The sequence below is a fragment of the Arachis stenosperma genome, chromosome 10, assembly GCF_014773155.1.
Source record: "Arachis stenosperma cultivar V10309 chromosome 10, arast.V10309.gnm1.PFL2, whole genome shotgun sequence".
Classification (NCBI taxonomy): domain Eukaryota; kingdom Viridiplantae; phylum Streptophyta; class Magnoliopsida; order Fabales; family Fabaceae; genus Arachis; species Arachis stenosperma.
In genome coordinates, this window is record NC_080386.1 from 111,851,698 (window position 1) to 111,874,333 (window position 22,636).

Below are 22,636 nucleotides of genomic sequence, written 5' to 3' on the forward strand. Positions count from 1 at the left end.
AACCTAAATTACTACCAGGTTCGATTTTAGGAATCGAAACTGTGCTAGGAATTGAAATCGTTGAATTAAAATCCCTAGTTGACTCCAGTTTATCAGAAGAATCATCACTAAAAAAGGAAAAACATGTTGTAGAATCAAAACTACTTAGATAATTCTTTAAAGAAACTAAATAATTCGACATATCCTGATCATTAACTATATCAAAACATGATCGAACTACCTAGCATAGTTAAAAAACAATTACTCCCACCCTGTAGGAGTATAATTGAGCTTTGGGTGTCGAAACTTCACATTAAGTCCTTTTGAAATTAAAAACAGCCTTCACCATTGTAGTAATCAAGCATCTTGTCGACATTAAGAGGTTTCAATTTATCATTATAAACTTTGAAATCGACATGCATCAGCTCAACATAAAGACTTGCATTTGTCTTATCACTTCAGATTTTTCTTCATTGGTCAAAAGAATAATACTTTGGTGCACAATCGAAGATATTGCCCCAACACCATGGATTCAATCATGGCCAAATACGGCATTATAACTAGCCTTTGAAGAAACCACCACGAAAATAGTAGTTCAAGATGAAGAACCAACTTGAACTTGGAGAGTCACCAAACCTTTCGCAGGTACACCACTATAGTTCGTTACCAAAATATTAGTAGGAAGCAAATCATCATAATACTTTCCCACCTTGGTTAGCATCCTTTTTGGAAACAAACTAATTGTTGCCCCCCATCGACTAACACTTTACCGACACATATGCCACTCATGAGGGCACTAATATGTAGTGATCAAATGTGTGACCTTTGCTTTTCTATGGGTCTTTTAAAGCAACCAAACTCTTCGTCTTCACAAATTAAAGCAAAAGCTTCCTCATCTTCAACATCATAATCCTCACTTGGATTTCCTTCATATTTTTTCAAATATTCTGTAGGAATAATGGAGATTGTGCTTACCATTTCTTCATTATCCTCATCGAAATACTATTCATCGAGATCAGCCTCTTTTCAGTAGATTTGTCGGGAGCGATTTCAACAGCTTTTCCTTTACCGACTTTCACAGGAAAAGGTATTTCCTTGGGATAAGTCTCTCCGTCAAATGAAAAAATCACTCTGCTGTGACCAAAGGGTGTTTCCCCCTTACTTAGGGAAGTTAATGGCAAGTTGATGGCTTCTTAGATACAACTAGGTGGAAATACCGTGCACCTTGATTTCCTCTTGTTCTTCCTTGAGGATATGGATAACGACCCCAATTGAATCCTCGGTAACTCCTTTGAGATTGACGTTGTCGATACTGCTGCACTTCTCGATCACAAAACTCATGGCGATTCTTAATTCATTTAGCTCTCAATGTTTGTGAGCGACTCAGTGTAGGTGAAAAATCTACTTGGGAATTTCAAGAACTTTGCCCTTATTGACGTCGAGAAGGATGTTTTTGACGAACTTGCTCTTCCTTATGAGCCAGCTCTTTTGTCATCCTTTCTTTCTCAAAGATAGCTACAACTTCAACATCGAATACAACATTACATCGAGGACATAAGAAAACATCTCGATCCTTCAACCTCTAATGCATCAAAAATTCTAACAATCCCTGATCCACATTGAGGTAATCTGATCGAACATTAGCTTCGAAAGCAGATAAAATCTCATAGGAGGTAAATCCAGCCATATTGACCCCCCCATAAAATGAGGTTCAGCAAAATTTTCTCCAGCATCAAAGGGATCAGTGTCGACCTTCATCTCTTTCTTGCCATCATCAAATTTCAGCCTCCCCTCTATAATTGCCTCTTGAATCAAATCTCTGAAACGGACACAATTATTAGTCGAATGGCTAGTTGCTTGATAAAATTTACAATAAGGTTTTCCTTTCAAATCTTTAACTTAAAGTAATGTTTTGTCCTATGGTAAAACCAATTGTTTATCTTTAAACAACACATCAAATATTTGTTCCGATTTTGAGATATCAAAACTATACTTTTTTTTACTCTTATATTTCAGATCATTTGATTTATCAACGTTTGCAATTTTCTTAAGTAAAGAACAAAACATAAGGTGGAAATTTCTTTAATTTAGCCAAGTCGACTTCAAGGAACTCGAAGTCGGATTCTTCACTTGAAGACCCCTTTTCGATATATAAAACCTTTTCTTTTCGAGCAAAAAGTTTATTTTTATACTTTTTCTCACTCTTAAACACTTCTTTTTCTCTCTGAAAGTTCTACTTGTCGAACTCTCTCCGCTAGATGAGCCATATCAAGTATGTGCACATTTAGCAACTTTCAGCCATGTAATATCCTAAACCTATAGTTACTATATTTACTACCTTATTTTCAGGAAGAGAAACATAACATCGACTATAAGCATTCTTAAATCGGATCATGAAGTCATCAATTGACTCACCATCATCATGCTTTAAAGCCATAAGATCAGTAATAGTTACATTCAATTCACCCCTATAAAATCGAGTAAGAAAAATACTTTTCAACTGTGCCCAAGTAACAATTGAATTAGGCCTTAAGTTTGAAAATTAAGTAAAAGCATTCTTCGTTAGAGAAGAAGAAAAAATTTTATTTTTAAATTTTCATCAATTGCTAAGTTGCCTAACTCGATCATATATTGGGCAAGCTCAGTAGTGGATTATCCAACTTCTCCTACAAATTTTGTTATTATTTTGGGATTTTTCACATCCCTTGACCCCTCTGCCATCTGCACTACAGCAAGAAATGCAGAAACAAAATATGGCTGATTCATAAAATCCACATTGGTACAACCCTATTAAGAACATCTTCAACGATCCTAGTTACTTGATAACGTTCACCTCGTTGATTAACACGCATCCTAGCCAACACATCGTCAGCGTTCTGATCGCGTCGAACTATGTGAGGGATATTCCCATTGAGATTCACATTATCGTTTATTGCTCTAGGATTATCCCCTAAATCTTCAGGGTTTACCTATGCATTTTGGCGATCACTTTCATCATAATCAACGATCCAAGCAATTCGTTGAACATGCCTAGCCAAACGCTCGAATTTTGTTTCATGATCAGCTATTATGGGATTTAAAATAGTGTTCATCTGCTGAGTTAATAAATTGACCAGATCATGATGACTCTCATCGATATGCTGTTGAAATGTAGCCATCAAATCAAGATTATTCAATGTCGATCCTACCTAATATTCTCGAGAAAATTCAGAATGGTATATAGGTGGTTGATTATTAACTGCTCCTGGTGCACTACCAAACCTATTTGGAGGCGCATAACCACTCATAGGTGGGATATAACTAGGAGTAATGCCAAAAGGAGGCTGACCTGCAGTTACAGGCGGTTGCAATTGCATTGGAGAAATTCGTGGGCATGGGTTACGCCCATTATTCCCAACAGGAGAATTATTAAATGTCACATTATCCCGAGACTCATTACCTGGATTATGAATATTGCTCTCTGTATGCAACGTCAATTCTGTAGAAGTTTGTGCAACTATTATAAGAATACTATCATTTATAGAAGACCCAACATTGGTATTCGAAATCTCGTCAACCATATTTATAACCCTTCCACTTCGAAATTGCATAAATTAAATCATTACAAAAAATCTTTTGACACACTTTATTTAAAACCATCCCACCAAACATGCCAATTTATTATACCGATTTTTTAGCAAATTATGGTTGGTTTGATATCTACTATTTGGGAGCAAAATCTACTCTTTATAAATACCAGTTTTCAATTGTGCACCAAAGATTTTGTCTTTTGGATAAACAGGACAAAATAAAATTTAAAAAGATTTTAGAATAAAAAAAATAAATAAAGCAAAGTAAATGGCTTTAAATTTAAAAACAAGCAATAAAACGTCTTTGACATGATCAAAGGGCTTTAAATTCAAATACAAAATAGAAACATTAAAAGAGGAAAAGAAAAGAGACTTTACAAAAAGAAAGTAAATTTGAAAAAAAAAAGAAAATTACAAGAAATTTAAAAGAAATATAAAAACATAGAAGGAATCTTATAGAAAAAAATTTTTTTGACAGATTTACTGGGATGCTTGAATACCAAAATATTTTCTAAAATTGAATTCTAATCCTTAGGTTGTTTTCGAAAACAGGATAGGACAAGACACTGAGGACAGTACAGGACAAGACACTGATGGACAGAGACACAAAATTTTGTGTTCTTGTATTCTGTTTGGCAATAAACTAGAATAAATTATGAAAATCCAATTTATTCTATTTTTTTCATTCAAAAAATTTGAGATGAAAAATATAATAATAAAAAATATAATTATGAAAAATTAACAAGAATAATGAGAGAAAAAATGAAAAATAAGTTGTGTCCCTTGTTAGTGTTTCTGTGTCCTTCCTGTCATGATGGACACAAAATACACTAATTCAGTGTCTCTGAACACATTATCTCTATCCATATCTTCTCTGCCAAACAAACACGATTTTATGTCTCTGTGTTCTGTCTCTGTAAACAAACGCAACCTTAATTTCTTCCAAGCCTTGTTTATTTATAGGATTGTTAAATGTCACTTCTAAACAATCACGAAGTAACTTTTCTCACTAAATACAGACTCAAATAACAGCCACTTTTACATAATTTGTCCTGGATTTCCATCTTTCAATCTATTATCTTTCTCCTTTGACAACTTCGACTTAAATCAAAGCCCTTATTATCAATGCACCTCTCCTCCGATCTATCCTTTAATCGATTTAGTCGTTTTGAAAAAATATTCGACCAACAAATATGCTAAAATTAGTTATTATACAAATATATATTATTTAATTTATTATGAATATAAATTTGTTAATAAAGACTTTATTTTGTTTACATATAGGAACACGTTTTTTTACTTCGTTTTTTCCTGTCGGCGGGCGGTATCATCAACATATAATGACTAATGAGGTAGACCCTCCTCCGTACATTATGATTTTATAACTAAAATATCAGGATCATGCCATCATAGCTCTCCGTTCTTCACAGATTATTACAAAATTAATAACATTCTGAACAAGAACGATAACGGAGCAGGAATAAAATATTACTAACTATTGTATCCAATAATGGTAGTATAATCTCAAATTATCAATATGATCGCTCCATGGCTAAAATAGAAGATTCTACACGCAACGTAGAGTGGCATGTTTCTTTCCTAATATAAATGCTTATCTTATCCCACTCTGGAAGAACCGAACCTATGCATAATATTTGTCCCGATTCAAATTCGCAATTGTATGCTTGAGATTTATTTCTCTCTTTTTATGGCATAGTCATCATAAAGATTTAGGGAACAAAGAATCCTAAAGTCCAGTCAATTATCTAATGCTAACACATCACTTTATGGTTCATATGCTACCTACTCTTTCCACAGTGCGATTCCATTCACCTTACAATAGTCCACTGCGCCGCCCACTCTAATAACTATTTCATAAGTCATAACATAATGCAGATGCTGTAAAGTGATGATGCATTGATGCCTACAAATAATGCGATTCTCTTGCACTTAAATCTAATATACTCTATGAGAAATTAAAACCCAGAAATTATTGCATGTTCACTAAATAATTAAGTAGATTAATTCCCATATAATAATTTCTGACTGCCTACCATCTTTTTCACGCTTTTCCTTGCCCGTTAATTAAATTTAAAGTTTAAACTAACTCCGGATATTAAGCATAATTGAGAGCGGCAAAGAAAAATATAAACAGGGCCCAAATTCGTGAGAATAATATTATTACTCAATATTCAGCAAATTCCTAAAAAAACCCCCTAAAAATAGGGCAAATGAATCTACAACTGTTTTTTTTTTTTTTTTTGATAAACAAAAGAAAATTGTGGTTAGTTAGCTTTTTACCACTAAGATTTATTGCTATGGTGATTGACCTTGGCTAATCCCAGTCCTCGAGACGGAAGCGGCGCGTGTGGCGCGTCGACAAAAGTGGCGGACGACATTTCCATCTGACAGACCCTAACGGCTCCAATAAGTCTCTCCGGCAACTCCTCCTCCGCCTGCGCCTCCACAACGAATCCCATATCGATTGTCACGCTCGTCACGTATCCCAAGGCAAGGTGCAGAATCGCGTTCGCGATGGCGCTGCTCCCAATGTCAACGTCAATCTCGAAGTAGTTAGGTCCTCTGTGGTAGTTACACGTCAGTGCCTTCCCCAACAAGCACGCGCTGTGGCTCCCCACCGCCTTCTTCACAATCCACGGCCCCTTCACGATCCGGTTCACCAGCTTGAACCGCTGGTTCCTGAATCCGTCGTCTCCGTCTATGAACCGGTTCAGAAGAGAACCGGATTGGACCGGATCCTCCGTCGCGAAGTAGAAAACCGCGCTGTGGTACTCCTTTCCTGGAATTTGTAGGTTCACCGCGAAGATGAAGCTCTTTAGGGATTTGCCTTGCGACTGAGCCCTTCGGAGCGCGTTGGATACGCGATTGTCGGCGCGTGAGAGGACGTCGTCTAGTTTGGTTGGGGATCTGAGCCAGTCCATGCCCGCCGGCGAGAGGAGGTAGTCACCGGCGGGGGATTTCTGGCGCCTCGTGAAATAGCTTTCGGAGCGGAGGTGGAAGAGGTCGCCGGGAGGAGAGGACCAGCCGTTAGTGCCGGTGTCGAGGTCCACGTGGCGGAGTGATCCACCGTTTATGGAGTCGGAGATCCAGTGGGAGGAATCGGAGGCGCTGTCGTCGGAGGTGGAGCTCCGGCGAGTGGGGTTGGTAGGGCACATGAAATCGAGAAAAAGTGAGGAACTATTAAGATTGAAACGCAGCGTTTGGTGTAATGTCTGTCTGGGCTGCGCACAACACAACGCAGCAGAAAAGAGAAGAACTCTCTCTTTATTGTCGCAGTGTTGGTTTTTAGGATTATGGAAGTGGGAGACTATAACTCTATAAGTACTGAAACGGGCTTGATTGTTGTGAAAACTACGAGAGTGCCACTATTGCTGTAGTATAGATTATGACGCTAATGAGCATTTTAAAGAGGGTAACACGGTTGAGACGCGATGTCATCTACTCATCTTTTATCTTTTAGATTGATTCGATTCCATAAATAAATTCTAGCACGCACACCACTGTCACTAAGGTCTAAGATTAATTAATTTTTTTGGTAACCTTTTAATTACATAATACACGTGGGTGAAAATTCTGACTTGTTAATTTTTTTTAAATTGTTCATCGATTATTTTATTAATTGATTGATGTTCGAAAAATTTTTTTAAGAAAATTATAGATTTTTTAAATATTATATGCATACTAAAAATTATTTTTAAAATTAATTACTATATATTTATATAAATAATTAAATGTATTTATAATAATATAATAATTTTTTATATTATACCTATATCAAATACTTATTTTTATATACAGACTAATTTTTTATTAATCTCATTACATATTCAAGTCTTTTTGATAATTAAATTCAATTAAGTTAGTTAAAATCTAACGAAAATCAATTTCATTAGTGAGAATGTGTCCAACTCTCTAATAACGCAAACATCTCGCACTCTTTAATATGAATATGTTCTTATTCTTTGTGTGTTTCTTCTTTATTGTCGTTTTTTTATTATTGTTGTTATTGCATTTTTTCCTCTTCTTTTTTCTGGTAGTTTTGCATCATTATATTTTTTTTCTTCTTTGTTTATTTTTTTCTTTTTTTTTCTTGTTTTTATTCTTATTAAAATGATAAAACAAGAAGAATTATGAAAAAATGAAATAAGAAGAAGAGATGAACAAGAAAAAAAAAGAAGATGATAATGATGAAGAAGAAAAAGTAGGGGAGAAATTTTGAGATATGTAAAATTTATCAGAAAATAGCATCGAAACTTTTAACCATGACACAAAAATTTTTCAATTTTAACACTGAAATTTCTTAATCTAACGCAAGTTCTAGTTAAGAGAGTGAAACAAGAATTATGAGAATGTGAAACAACAACAACAACAACAACAATAATAAATTGGAGGAGGAATGAGAGTTTTAAATTGTGCAAATTTTATTAGAAAAATAGCACCAAAATTTTTTAACTGGGACAAAAAAATTTCTTAATTTTAGCACCTGAAATTTTTTAACCGTGTCATTTTCGACTAAATAATATACTTTCCTTATCATTGAACTAGTTGGGTAGTATTGAATTTATATATAAGATGTTTAGCCATTTCTGTATCATTAATAATAAATTGATGTATCTTTTGGTTCTAAAACATATTTGAATGTAATTTGTTGGTTAAGGTTTTGAACTTGTGATTCTTTAAAGATTTCTCGTGTTATTACAAAAAATTTCTATGTCATTTCTGTAGGATTATTATGTGTTCATAACACGCAGCAGAAGAAAAGAAAATAATCTTAAAGATCTATTTTGTACTTAAATTTTATTCTAGTAATATAGATCAGATTCAAATACCTAAGTATGCTAATAAATTGTGACTAATTAGTAGCACTATATAAGGCATGTATCAATGTAATAACAAAGAGTGTATTCATAATGTACTCCTTATTTTCTCAATAATACATCACGACAGTTCTTTAGATTCTTCTTTTTTCTCTGTTTTCTCTTAACTCACCTTCCTGTTCTCTTTTCTGAAGGACCTCTGGTACCTTCACATGGTATTAGAACTCTCAGGTTCTAATCCATGGCAATTCCAAGCAAATCCCAAGCTTCCGCAAACTCTATTGCGTGAGCAACAATAAAAACCGTGTCCTTTAAGCTTCATGACGATAACTTCGTGTTTTGGAAGCATTAAGCACTGGCATTCATCAAATCAAATAGACTATAAAAGCATCTCAACCTGAAGAAGATTCTGAAGCAATACAAGACCGATGAAGATCGCGAAAAAAAATTGAGACTCAGGAGTTCATCGACTGAGAGCAGGATGATTAAAGAAAAACAAAAAAAAAAGGATGAAGAAGAGAAAAACAAGCGTAAAGAAAAAGAACATATAAAAGCAAAGAAATTTTATTAAGAAAAACTAAAAAAGTATATTACAAGTGTTTAAGTTAAAAAGAATTACTTAAAATTCTCAATTTTTACTCTGTGATATCAAAGGATTGAGAATGTTTTGGGTTTCTAAATATTTTTCAAAAGAACTGAACTCCTTATAATGTTTGCCTAAGATCTTATTTATATACCATCTTACGCCGACAATTACTTCTTGATACTCCGTTTTTGGTAACTGTTACGGTGCTATATGTTTATTGTCAATTGAAAATTTCAACAACAATTAGACGGTTAAATTACTTAAACTAAACTTAATTAAAATAAATAATATAGCATAAATTAACTTATAATAATTTTTTAAATATTTTTTTTAAATAATAATATTTTTTACTTAGCTACAAGTGGTAGTGATAATGGATGATGGTGAAAAGAGTGACAACTGTAATGGATGGTGTTTGGACTTTGGAAGTGGTGGTGATGGTAATAATAGAGAAAAAAGTGAAAATAAAAAAGAAAATGATAAATATTAAAGATAGAATTAAAAAAAAAAGTGTATTGAACATTGACTGTCAAAAAAGTTAACGATAAAATTAAAATTAAAATTATTGAAACATTAGAAACAAAATTCAAACAAATTAAATATAAATAAAGACAAATATACCCAAATTCAACCTACTTCTCTTCCCATAAAAATCTACTCCACACCATCTCTATTTAGATAGGGATAAAATGGGTATCCATAAATACAGGTTATATTCCTATCTCTAACAATAACTAGCCGAAGTCACAGTTCAATATGAGGTAAGGCACAAAGGCCATAGTATCCTTGGTTTGAACCTCACCAGTTTCCTTTTAAAACTTTTTCCGAAATGATCCATTTGAATAACTCACCAGATTCGATGGTCTCAGAACGTTTGGACCATTAAATGGTCCCACAGCAAAATATATTTTTAAGTATTTTAATAATTGACAAATAGTCTTTATTTAATTTTAATTATAAATTAATCTTTTATATATTATGTAATTATAAAATCTATTTTTATTTTATAAATTATTATTTTATCATTCATCTATCATGTTTATTAATAATAAAAAACAAAAACAAAAACAAAAACGAATTAGATTTTTTATTAATCGTAATAAATAATTTATTTTTGACGACGAGGTTCGCCTTGCCGGAGAAGGATAAAATATAATTTCACCAATGTTTACGGATGTAACGGATTAAGGATAAAATTTTAATTGATTAAGATTGCCAAAATATTTATTACGATTAATAAAAATTTTAATTCATTTTTGTTTTTATTTTTTATTATTAATAAACATGATAGATGAATGATAAAATAATAAGGGTTAAGTACGATTTTGATCCTTAAGATATAAGTCGAAAATATTTTTTGTCTCCAACCTTTTTTTCATACAAAATCGTTCCTAAGGTTTAAAGTAGTTTTAAAATCGTCATTCGAATCAAAATACCCTTCTTTTCTTCTTTTTCTTCTTCTCCATCACATCATCTCTTCTTCTTCTTCATTAGAAGCAAAAATAGAAGAAATAGAAGCAAGAATAGAAGAAGAAACAAACAACTGTAGAACAGCGGCGAGCACGCGAGGAGCAACAATAATGGTGAAGAGCAGCGACGACAACGACTCTGTCTTCTCCAACATCATCTCCACCACGCCTGCTCATGGACGTGCTTCTCCACAAATGATTTCAAATCTCCTCCTCTTCTTCCCTTCTATGTTGTTGTTGAATTTAAAATATTAGATTGCAATGAATGATGTTGTTGCTCTTGAATTTGAATATTGTGTTGTTGTTGAATATTGTGTATTGTTATTGTTGATGTTCCACCTCCACGTCCTCGATAACAACATCCTTTCAACCCCGACAATGTCCACCACATTCTCAAGACCAAGTTCTACAACTACCCTAAGGACACGCTTTTCTCTACTCTCTAGCAAAAATATAGATTGTTGGATATTAGGACATCATGAGAATATTCTCCTTCTACATCATATGCAAATTCTCATTTGAAGTGGACTCCGAGGGCGTCATTCCTTCTTTTCCGGAGTCCAAATTGGTAGATAATTTCGATCTCACATCCAGACTATCAGTACAACGAGCAATATCGTCATTGCCGCTCATATAGAAACTGAAGCGATTACTAAACATTAGTTCGGAGAAGAAGGTGAAGGAAGCGATCAAAGCGGTGGACAATGTGGTGATGGAGATGATAGGACAGAGGAGGAGGGAGATGGCGACAATGACGGCGGATCTTAACAATCGGACTTATTGTCTAGATTCATAGGACCCATCTAAGATGATAAGTACTTGAGAGACATAGTCATTAGTTTCCTGAGTATGAATTGGTTGAGAATGAGTTGAGAATTTTTCTTCTTATGAACATTGAAGTTGTAGAGTATGCATTGTGTAGCTTGAAGTTATAGTGTTAGACTATTAGTGTTATGCGAGATACGATGAAAATTAGAAAAGAACAATGTCGTTTTCGAACAGAGAAGGTCATGGATCATTTTGTCCCCTGTTAGAGTTGTCAGGGACTATTTTGTCTTCCATTAGAGTTGACAGTGCAAAGAACCTAAGTGACTGACGGAGTTAATTGCTAGGAACCAATCGAATAATTAATTTTAGTTAAGAACTAAAGTGTCTGGTTCGAAATTCTTTGAGAATCAAAATGGGTAAATATTCGATTATATATTTTGTATTTTAATATATTTTTATACAAATAATTTATTATTTTTAATGTAAATATATATAATTATATCTCAATATATTTTGCTAAATTGTAAATAATTTACTAAATATAAAATACTATATATATACTAAAAATAATTACCACATATTTATATATAAATACATATATTATTTAATTAATATTTTAATATATATTTTATATAAATAATTAATTTGATGATTACCTTTTATATATATTTAATATAATTATTGTTTTCCTAGTAAAATTTAAAATAAATCTATTTCATTTCTGTCTTTTCGTTATTTTTTTAATACTTTTTATTATTTAAAGATTGACAGGCAATTTTCGCTACTTCCACCAGTTTTCGATTGCGAGTTTCACGAGAAAGCCATGGATGGCAACGTAAATTCAAGTATAGAAGCGATGGGTAGGAAAACGCCAGCGTTGACACAAAATTGGACGGTACGATATGGATATTGATGATTCAAAGAATCATGATTAGAATTTAGAGAGCAACACGTACATACAAGCCACGGACGGCAAGCTCATATTATGAAAGAAAGACTACAAAAACCCAAGAGCACCGTAATGAGCTCATCTCCTCCGTCATTTTTGTCCCCCCTTGCTCCATTACACCAACTGGCCCCACACAAGTCATTACCTAATGTTACCTTGTTAAGTCTCCTCATTTCATTTCGTTTGATTCTTTCCCAATTCCCATAAAGCACAGTATCTTGAGACTTCGATTGTCATAACGATAAAGCTTTGGGCACTAATTAAGAAAATGTGTTCGTTACGGTGCTTAAAAAATATTGTCTAATTACTAAAATAGGTAAAATAATTTATTTTAAATTTAAAAGTATAAAAATTAAAAAAATTTAAATATTTTAAAGTTACTATAAAAAATAATTTAGACAAAAGTTAGATCCCAAATAAAAAGCACCATAGAATTACCCTTAAGAAAATACTAATTTTATGACTGCCCCAGAGATACAAACACAAGAAACAAATCCATGGAGCAATGGATATTTATACAATAGACAGGGATCACCTTGTGCCTCAAACTAAAACAGACAAACTACATGTACTGTGCTGCTTGGTTTTCATTAACTAACATATGTCAACTGCTATTATTACATCTTCTCTGGAATCTTTATAATTCTAGAAAATCTTTGGAATCGTTTCTCTCTCACACATCCAAATTTGATATCAAGATGCTGCTTTAAAAATCACGGTGATGGTAACAAAAGTCAGAAAATACTATTCCTACTAACACTGAAACTTCAATGCTTAAAGCATAACTGAACTATTACCTTTCGGCACAACCGAATCCACCACCTTTGGAATTGCGTGGAAGCAAACAATCTCTATTCTCTAGTGTTACTCAATGTCAAAGAAATAAAAATTCAATGTGCACGCAAAACATTCTTCGGGTTAGTATACCATGTCAACATCTCCAACACAAACTTAGAAATAGAATACGCTTCCAAAATTCCAAACGCAGCAGGAAAAAAAATATAATTAACTTAAACTGAGCTATTGCTGCTGCCATGTTAATACTATTATTACAGGCAAAACAAACAGAAACTTATTTCATACTCATAAAATGATATAGCAAATTAGTGACAGAAGTATGCATCATATAAGAGACCAATACTAAATTTTCTTAATTTCGAACTTGGCGTCCAATACATGGCATCAGCATAAATTCCTAAGCAACATTAAATTTCTGTGTAATCTACAGTGTCTATGGAGCAAGGCAACAATACTAATCTAGCTATCTAAATAATTAGGGTTCAGGGACCTTGTCGTTCAGTGAGTCTTTCTCCTCTGCTGAGGCTGCTTCTGAGTGGCTAATCTATAAATCCAATACACCTATTGACATTAAGAGCATAAATGCATGACAGATTCAGAGATTTGTAGTGTGAAATCAATGAAAGAATGAATCAAGAAGGAGAAGAAGAAAATGAAACTACCAGGGCGACGACGTGAGCTCCGATTAGAATAACCACTATTAAAGGAACCGTATCGAGGATCCATGGTTGCGTCGATGTGTGTAGATCCTTCGCCATTCTACGCAGAAATTACCCAAAACACTTATCAGAGCTGAAATTAGGGCTTCCTTTTCAGCTTTCACGGCCAACAACAAATAAAACCCCAGCTGAACCCCCTAGGAAAAATCTAGAAAGGTGGGCCAAATTCAAATAATAAAGAATATAAAAATTTTATCAAATCAAACTTATATAAAAAAATAGCAATATCGAATTAGTGATAGGTACAATTGAGAATTTGGTTTAATTATAAAAAAGTTTACATAAAATAATGAGAGAAATAAATATTTTACGAAACAAATAACTGATAGATAAAGATGAACAAAGGGAATAATATTTTTTTTTACTTAAAATGTTAAATACAAATTATTTTCTTTGTGTCATGAGATAAAAATTATCAAAATTTGGTAAGACTCACTTCTTTTTTTTTTTTTGGACTGGAAGACTCACTTCTTTTTGTTTTTGTTATTCTTTTAACGCTAAAGAAGTGATTGGGCATTGCTGCACCTTTCGCAGTCCAGAGGCAGAGAGGGTCTCCATCAGGCCCTGAAAACAAAACTGTTCTTAAAAAAAATAACATAGAGAAAATAGAGAAGACCCCAATTCTCCAAACGCATTGAATCCAAATCGAGAAGCAGAGCTGAGGAGCGGTTCACGGCACGGTGGCCGAAACTGTTGACAAGAGCCAACTACCCAACTCAGTGTCTACGCTACCACGTAGCACCACACGTGTCGCTTTCCTCTTGCTCCCAATAAGAGAGCCACCGTACTCACTCCGAATTCTGAAATGGCTCATACTCACTCGGCTCCCCCTCCCTCATCACCTGTCATGGCTCACTGGGTTCTCGTACGCATTTTTTCAAACACTTGGTGTTCCCATGCTCTTGCTTTTCTTTCCTCAATTCTCTTTCACTGATACCACTCCTCAGCTCCCTCTATATCGATGAAGAGGAATGCCTTTGCCGCTGCCGCCTCCGCTCTCTACCGCCGCCGCCCTCCCCTGCCTATCTCTCCAAGTACACCTTCCATGCTTATGCGATTTCCATTCCATTTCGCTTTACTTCCTAAAATTTAGTGTTAGTATTAGAATTTGGATTTATGATTATATACCTGATTTACGGTGTTACTCTTCTTCTTGTTATGGTGTCTAGTGTCTTTGTTAGAGCGCGAATTATTTTCCTTTCTTTCTTTCAGATTTACGGCATGAGAGTGCCACTGGAAGTGTCTTACGCAAATGCATGCCGCTGGAATATCTAGAACTTGTTGAGGTTGGTGAGAGGCTGCATTGCTGGTCGCCGTCTTGCTTGTTGCACCGGAATTCGTGAGTTTCATTTGCCTCCCTTGAATTTGATTTCATGAATCAGGAGGCCATTTTTGTTTCATATTATATCTTTGCGTGTGCCTGGTTTCTTTTGGTTCATTGAGATGCTGTTGTTGCAGATATTCAACTGGCTTCACCAGTGTGCACGGTGAAACGCCATCTGCTGAATATGCGAGGAGGAGGAGGGAAACACTGGAAAATCAATTTGGGCGTGCCCTTGGAACTTACAGCTCCAAGAGCTTCAACGCTATCTACCGCTTTGGGCCCTTTTTGGCTCTGTACAGGGCAGCAATTATTTCATTTCATGTGTTAAGGCTAGCAATATGGCAGTTCTTCCTTCAAGACGTTGAAAAACGTGCAGTTAAGGTAAGGATTGTTTCTTGCCGATGCTTTTCATACACTTTCTAATGAAAAACATTATCCTTGGAGGATGGTTAGGATGGTGATTTAGGAGGACATATCATTATCGAGTTTGGTAACGCCTTTGCCTTAAAATACTGATGAATGAGGCTTTAGATTTTTATTTCCCAGCATGTATTTGATCAAGGATTATCACCGGACATAATTTGATGAAAATATTTAAGATTCTGGATATGAAAAAGGCCTTGAGGTAATAGAGCATTGAGACCAGTTAAACTATCAAACAAGTAATTGCAAGACAGCTTCTTGTAATAGAACCCTTGCAGGGGAAAGAGTACGAGTGAGATGGACTGGAGCCTTAAGAGTTTGTCACTCAACTAAATGTTGATGTGCACATTTTTACGATTTCATTTACTGTGTCCATCCTCCCTCAATTGCAGAAAAGAATGTGTGTGAACTTGTTTTGTACCATGTCCTTTATTTGGTCACTCAAGGTTGATACTTTCTGAGTTTGACATTGCTTGTATTTTTATGTACTGTTGGACCTTTTATTCCTTTGATATCTATCGGATGTTTTTTTATGCAAATTAGACCATTTTGCAATTTTTTCCCTTGAAAATTGCAGTCTTGTATCACATTTATCACTGATAAATTGGTTGGCTATGTAAAAGAACCCCTTGATTTTATGTCTAAATGTGCTTTCAAGTATGGCTGTATTTTTTGTTTCTTCTTTACAAGGATTAACTGACACTTTATATTTCTTCGAGACTAGAGTGTGGGTCCATACTATTTTATTATCATACTTACTAGGGTAAGAGAACTGACTGGAATGAGCAGTGATTTCAAAACTATTTTTTGCAGTTTCGTGAAACACTCATACGCTTGGGTCCTTTCTACATTAAGGCAAGTTTCTTTCACAGGTTACCTCCTAATATTTTCTGCTTTCATCTCCATCACTCACTCTTCTTCCTTTCTATTACTTGTTTTCTACTTTAACGTGTCAAGCATAGATTGCTATTAAATATACACTTTAAATGGCATAATTTGTTTTCTATCTTGTACAAAATTTTCCTGGTCTACGGTAACAGTGTTTGGTTTCTCATGTTAAATAAATCTGCAACTGTTTCAATGATATCTGATACAATTCTTAGCTGATAGTAGTTATTTTCTCCACATTATTTGTTTGCTTAGAGAATCATTCACCTCCAATCACTTTTACCATTACCATGGAATTGCAATATTCATGCTTGCAATTCTTTTTGCTTTTATAGGATCTTTTGAAGTTCCATATTTTGAAGCTCTGTACTTTATATACGAAGCTTTTATTTTTGTGCTCCATTTTCCCCTCATCATAATGACATTATACATAATAGAGAAAATGTAAACAAATAATTGTTTACGAAAGTTCTTCTGTTTGACTAATCTACTCATTATTCATTATTACAGCTTGGGCAGGCATTGAGCACTAGACCTGATGTATTACCAAAAGTATACTGCCAAGAACTAGCTAAGTTACAGGTACAGAGGTCTCTTCCGTAGTTCCAGTCACATTGTACTTTTCAGAGCATGTAATCAAATGTTGTAGATGCATGCATCAATTGATTATTACCTGTCCATATCTGCTATCAACTTGCGATATAATTTGTTATTCATGGCAGGATCAAATACCCCCATTTCCAACATATGTTGCAATCAGATCTATTGAAACCCAGTTTGGTCTTCCTATTTCTGATATTTTTAGTGACATTAGCCCTGCACCTATTGCAGCAGCATCCTTGGGGCAAGTTTACAAAGGTTAGTTGCCAGGGAAGATAACTAAAACTTTATCAATAAGATATTTCTTCTTGTTCATAAATTTGGGTTGAGGAGGATTGAAATGTTTACTTTGTTGCTTCAAGTGTTGCAGCTCACCTGCATTCTGGAGAGTTGGTAGCCGTTAAAGTTCAGAGGCCTGGTATGTCACTTTCATTGACCCTTGATGCCTTGTTATTCCATATGATTGGAGGGCAATTTAAACGATTTGCCAAGGCCCGCAAAGATCTTTTAGTGGCTGTAAATGAAGTGGTGAGTTTCTTTTTATAAAGATTGTGAATTTCTGTTGGTTACATTGTATCATATTTTCCATCCTGTGGGTGGGTATATTTAAGCATTTTTGTGAAGTGCAATATTTTCTTTAAAAATATTACATACATTGTTGTGGACTGTTTAGATAAAAATTTGTAACTGCTATAGTCAGAAAGTAAATGACCTCCCTCTCTAAATTAATATTTTTAGAAGCAGGCCGGAGTATAATATTGATTCTTAAGAGAAAATAGAAAATAAAAATCTCATTTCTGAATAGGAGATACTCTCATACAGCGTGAGAGAGTACAGAGATACAGAGAAGAGTGAGAATCGTAAGAATCACATGTGTTTGTAGGTCCCTCTTTCTTTTTTTTTTTCTTTTTTTTAATGGATCCTACAATAGGATCACTGTATCCTATGTATGGTATAAATATGTGAGTATAGCCCTACTGATTAAAGGACTTCTTTTTTGAAATTTTATCCAAGACATGCCTTCAGAGTGAATATTTTCCTTGTCATTATGTCTCAAAGATAATTGCCATTGAGACTGCCTGTGTCAAATTTCAGTTTGCTTTCAAATTGATTTATGTATTGGTTATTATTTTAATTTAACAGGTCAGGCACATGTTTGATGAAATTGATTATGTCCTAGAGGGGAAAAATGCTGAGCGCTTTGCTTCTCTATATTGTTGGTCTTCAAGTAAGTTCAATGCTTCTTTGATGAATGGTTCTTTCGTACACAATTTAGCTTGGTGACCGACTTACATAGGGAGGTAATAACATGGCTGCAAAATTACAGGTGGTACCAATGTCGAACACAAACGAAGGAAGTCCATCAAAGCTCCAAAAATATATTGGGACTATACATGTACCACTGTACTGACTATGGAGTGGATAGATGGAATTAAGCTTACAGATGAAAAGGGGTTGAAGGAAGCTTCTTTGAACAGAAGGGAACTCATTGACCAGGTATTAAAGCAAAAAGCATTATTTGCCACATGCTTTGACCGTTTCAGTTTGTTTTATGACTCTTATTCCACTGCTTGTGTGCGCTCATGTGCATATCTTTAAATTGATATGGTTACATGTATTTATGAATTGTTTTAAATAAACAGGTACATTAACTTTTGGCTCCATATTACTTAAGACGTTAGGCATTGCCAATTAATGTTCCTTGCCTCCTTCCTATGTCATTGTAGGGATTATACTGCTCTTTGAGGCAACTACTTGAGGTTGGTTATTTCCATGCTGATCCTCATCCAGGAAATCTTGTAGCAGTTGGTGATGGATCACTTGCATACTTTGACTTTGGAATGATGGGGGATATTCCTAGGCATTACCGGATAGGTCTTATTCAAATTGTGAGAATTATTTAAATATTTATTTGCTGACAGAAATATGTTTAATAGATGCAAGTATGCAATTGATTGAGTATTATTCTTATATAGTTTCTGCTACCTTTTATGGTAACTTCCTTTATGAGGTGAAATGTCTCCTGTGCATGCATTGTGCATAGATGATGTATTCCAATTTTTCTCTCTGATATAGCACCTTGCAGATTCATCATTTTTCTCAGTTTCCTGCACTAATGCCAAGTCTTAATTCCTTTCAGATTGTGCACTTTGTTAATCGTGATTCTCTGGGTTTGGCAAATGACTTTCTTTCTTTAGGATTTCTTCCTGAAGGGGTTGACATACATGGGGTTTCTGATGCACTGCAAGCATCATTTGCCCGTCGGACCAGTCGGACAGGTGAATCTCAAGATTTTCAGGTTTGTCATTTTCCTTAATCCTTTCTTGGATCAATTGTTTGCTGGATTATGGCTTTAGCTTTTTGCTGATATTATTGTGCGTTAATCATTGGCCTCAATATCTTTGGACATCTTCATGCATATCCATCAGTGTATCATTTCATAGCACTTACTATTTCTAAGTCCCATCTTGCTTTGGATTTCAGGGAATTATGAACCAACTATATGATGTAATGTATGAATTTAATTTCTCCCTCCCGCCAGACTATGCTCTTGTCATAAGAGCATTAGGATCACTAGAAGGCACGGCTAAAGTTCTAGATCCTGATTTTAAAGTCATTGAGAGTGCATATCCTTTTGTCATTGGGAGACTTATAGCTGACCCAAGTCCTGATATGAGAAAAATTTTGAGGCAGCTGCTTATTCGTAATAATGGATCCATAAGGTGGAGCCGGCTTGAGCGCCTGGTATATTCTCTCTTTACTCTTCCACTTTGCTTCTTAAAGTAATTGTTATTATCTTGATGGTCTCATTCAATAATTTTGTATCATGTAATTAATTTCTGGATAAGGCTTATTTCGGCACTGAAGTTTGAACACTGCTCGGTTTTAAATTGTGGACTATATTAATATGGATTATTGTTTCAGATAGCAGCAATATCTGAACAGGCTTCTGATTTAAATGGAGATCCAAGTTCTGAGAAGCATTTTAGTCCCGTTTGGAAATTATTTGATATGCATGCTGTGGTTGATTCCACTGAAGATCTTTTATTATTCATATTATCAGACAAGGGTCTGAGAGTGCGTCTTTTCCTTCTTCGGGATATAGTTGAAGCAGCTGATGCATTTCTGCAAGATGAAGTGATTGATTGTGTGTTAAATGAGAACCCTCAAGAACAGAATATCTTCTTATTCGAGGTATTCTCTAACGTTCATCAGCCCGTTTATTTGTGGCAAAATCATTCTTTTAATATCTTTGTCCTGGCCTTCTCGATTGAAACTTCCATTTCACCACTGGATCATGTTGGCTGTCCAACACTGGTACATGTTGAAGTTTTTCGTTCTTTTTGTTTTTATCATTTCAGAAAACTCTCAAACATCATGAGAGTCGGAGTTGAACTACAAGGTTCAGCATGATACAAACAAAACAAAACATAAATTTAAGCAAATTACAAACCAAACAAACATAAAATAAAGAAATACATCAAGATACGAAACAAGCCATCAACCCCTCCTTATTGTTGTGTATATTTGCAGGAGCGTGCTATGCTGGGAAGGATCGGAAAGGGATTTCAATACTTTCGTGAGGTGGTGAAGCTGGCACCTGAGGAGTGGACAGCGATGCTAATGAGGATGGCACTGAAACCTGAGGTCCATAAATTTGTTATAGACATTATTTCAGCGTTGGCTACACATTCCAGCCAGAAATTGCAAGTAGCTTCTTGGCTATATTTATCAAGGCTTGTTCACAGATGGTCAAATTCAGGTAGATATACTACACACCCTTGACTTTCCTGCGCTAGAAATTCCACGTGTCTTCTAGGCATTCTTTTTCTTTGGTATGAAGATGATTTCATTCTGACTATAGCACATACCTCCCAAATTTTACGGTTTTCTCTTCTACTTTTTGTCAGCCCATAAAAGAGGATAATTTGATATTTATTTTATATATTTTATTACAATTTTTTAATCAATGTACATACATTTTTTAGTTTATTAGTGGAAAAAATACATGTGAAATAGATTGCATGCAACTTTCTGGGTTTTTCCCCCCTTCTTGTGGAGAGTACTTTTTATTAAGATGACCCATATTTTTTTATTTATTTTGTATCTAATTCAACATCAATTAATTTTTATATTTACTTATTCACTAAAAATGTTAGTTATTTAGTTAGTATTTTCTACTTATTAATTATTAAATGAGTTGGTGCAATAGGATGGAAAATGTGGACTTTATGAGCTGATGTTGTAGGCTTGTATAGCGCAAACCCCAATTGATACGGTATCCGTTCAACTCAAAGATTCCAGCGTATGGTGGCTGCGTGATTCTGTGGATAATCCAAACCAAATTCGTTGACCTTTTTAGTCTTCTTACTACAAAAGTATATTAAGACTGTCGTACTCTGGAACTAATTGTCCACACCCCGGAAGATACTCGATTAATCGATTTGATAAAAACACTAATGGAAACAGGGAGAAGAACTTGGTCAACCTGAACATCGAAAAAAAAGAAGGGTAAATTTATGAATTTTTTAACATAAAAGTAATTTGATATTTTAATACTTCATTTAAAATTATTTTTGATTATTAATTAAATGTGGTATTATATTTTTTATTTATCCATTATGTTAAAATATTCTTTTAAGTTAAAAAAATATCTTAGAAGGTAATTTAAGAAAACTGTGTTTTTTTCTAGAATTTTTATTTTTATTAAAACAAATTTATCAAACTCACTAAAAAAAATTGAAATTGATTTTTTTTTATTTACAAGTTAATGGTATCTAAATACATAAGTAAATAGAAGGTAAAATATGTGCTGTTTTCGGGGTGTTTTGGAAATAAAAATATTATAGTACATTAAAAATTAATCATTAATTAGTTATTATATATGTATTATTATATATACTTTTAATATATTATACAAAATTGATTTATATATTATAAAGTTTTGTGCTGAAGTTGATATGGGAAAAGGGAGTATACAGTTTTTCCTTTTTATTCTTTCTTGACCTGAAATATGAATGTATTGAGCATTTAATATATTTGATTATTAATTTTAATATGATATATAATAATGAGAAGCGAGACAAATATAAGTCATTTTGGTTTGCAAGTCATACATTTTGGTTTGCAAGTCATACAAGTTAGGCTAAGGATCCGTTTGAAAAATTTTAGAAGTAACTTTTTTTAACTTTTGACTTATAAAAAGTAGTAGTATTAATGTCTGGTGCAATTTTTAAAATCAAATTGCAACTTTCTAAGAAGCTATTTAGAAGCTTATAGAGAAGTTAAAAAAAATAACTTCTCTCATAATACTTCTACTTTTCATCACATTTCTATAAAATAAACACTTTTAGAGTTAAAAATTCAAACACAAAATAACTTATTTATAAATTACTTTTAACAGAATCATTTATTATTTAAGTTATTTTATCAAAAGGAGCTTAATTAAGTTGGTACCCAAACTAGGCCTAAATCCAACAAAAAGGACATTTACCTATATGAGTGTATCAACATGTGCACTATTCAACGGCGCGATTCACATTCCTCCTCTTCCTCTTCCTCTTCCTTTTCCTCTTTCTCTTTCTTCTTCTTCTTCTCATTTTTCTTTGCTTTTTTCCTTCTTTTTCTTCACGTGTTTCATCTTTATCGTCATTTTTTTATTACTGTTGTTGCTGCAATTGTTTTCCTCTTTTTTTATTTATGTTGATTTTGTAACATTATGTATT

General features: G+C 34.0%; 2 protein-coding genes across 2 annotated transcripts; one reads left to right on the forward strand and one right to left on the reverse strand.

The window, feature by feature from the left end:
- Positions 1 to 5,711: 5,711 nt before the first annotated feature.
- Positions 5,712 to 6,866, reverse strand: LOC130954169 (protein ENHANCED DISEASE RESISTANCE 2-like). The gene has a single exon (XM_057880906.1). It carries the CDS (start codon positions 6,722 to 6,724, stop codon positions 5,852 to 5,854), a length of 873 nt encoding a protein of 290 aa, XP_057736889.1. The 5' UTR covers positions 6,725 to 6,866; the 3' UTR covers positions 5,712 to 5,851.
- Positions 6,867 to 14,231: 7,365 nt separating this feature from the next.
- Positions 14,232 to 21,418, forward strand: LOC130954441 (uncharacterized). Its single transcript, XM_057881177.1, has 14 exons — positions 14,232 to 14,709; positions 14,888 to 15,014; positions 15,134 to 15,380; positions 16,236 to 16,277; positions 16,821 to 16,892; positions 17,033 to 17,168; positions 17,281 to 17,438; positions 18,054 to 18,138; positions 18,238 to 18,407; positions 18,638 to 18,799; positions 19,051 to 19,209; positions 19,395 to 19,655; positions 19,836 to 20,105; positions 20,445 to 21,418. Exons 1-14 carry the CDS (start codon positions 14,637 to 14,639, stop codon positions 20,694 to 20,696), a joined length of 2,214 nt encoding a protein of 737 aa, XP_057737160.1. The 5' UTR covers positions 14,232 to 14,636; the 3' UTR covers positions 20,697 to 21,418.
- The last annotated feature ends 1,218 nt before the right edge of the window (positions 21,419 to 22,636 follow it).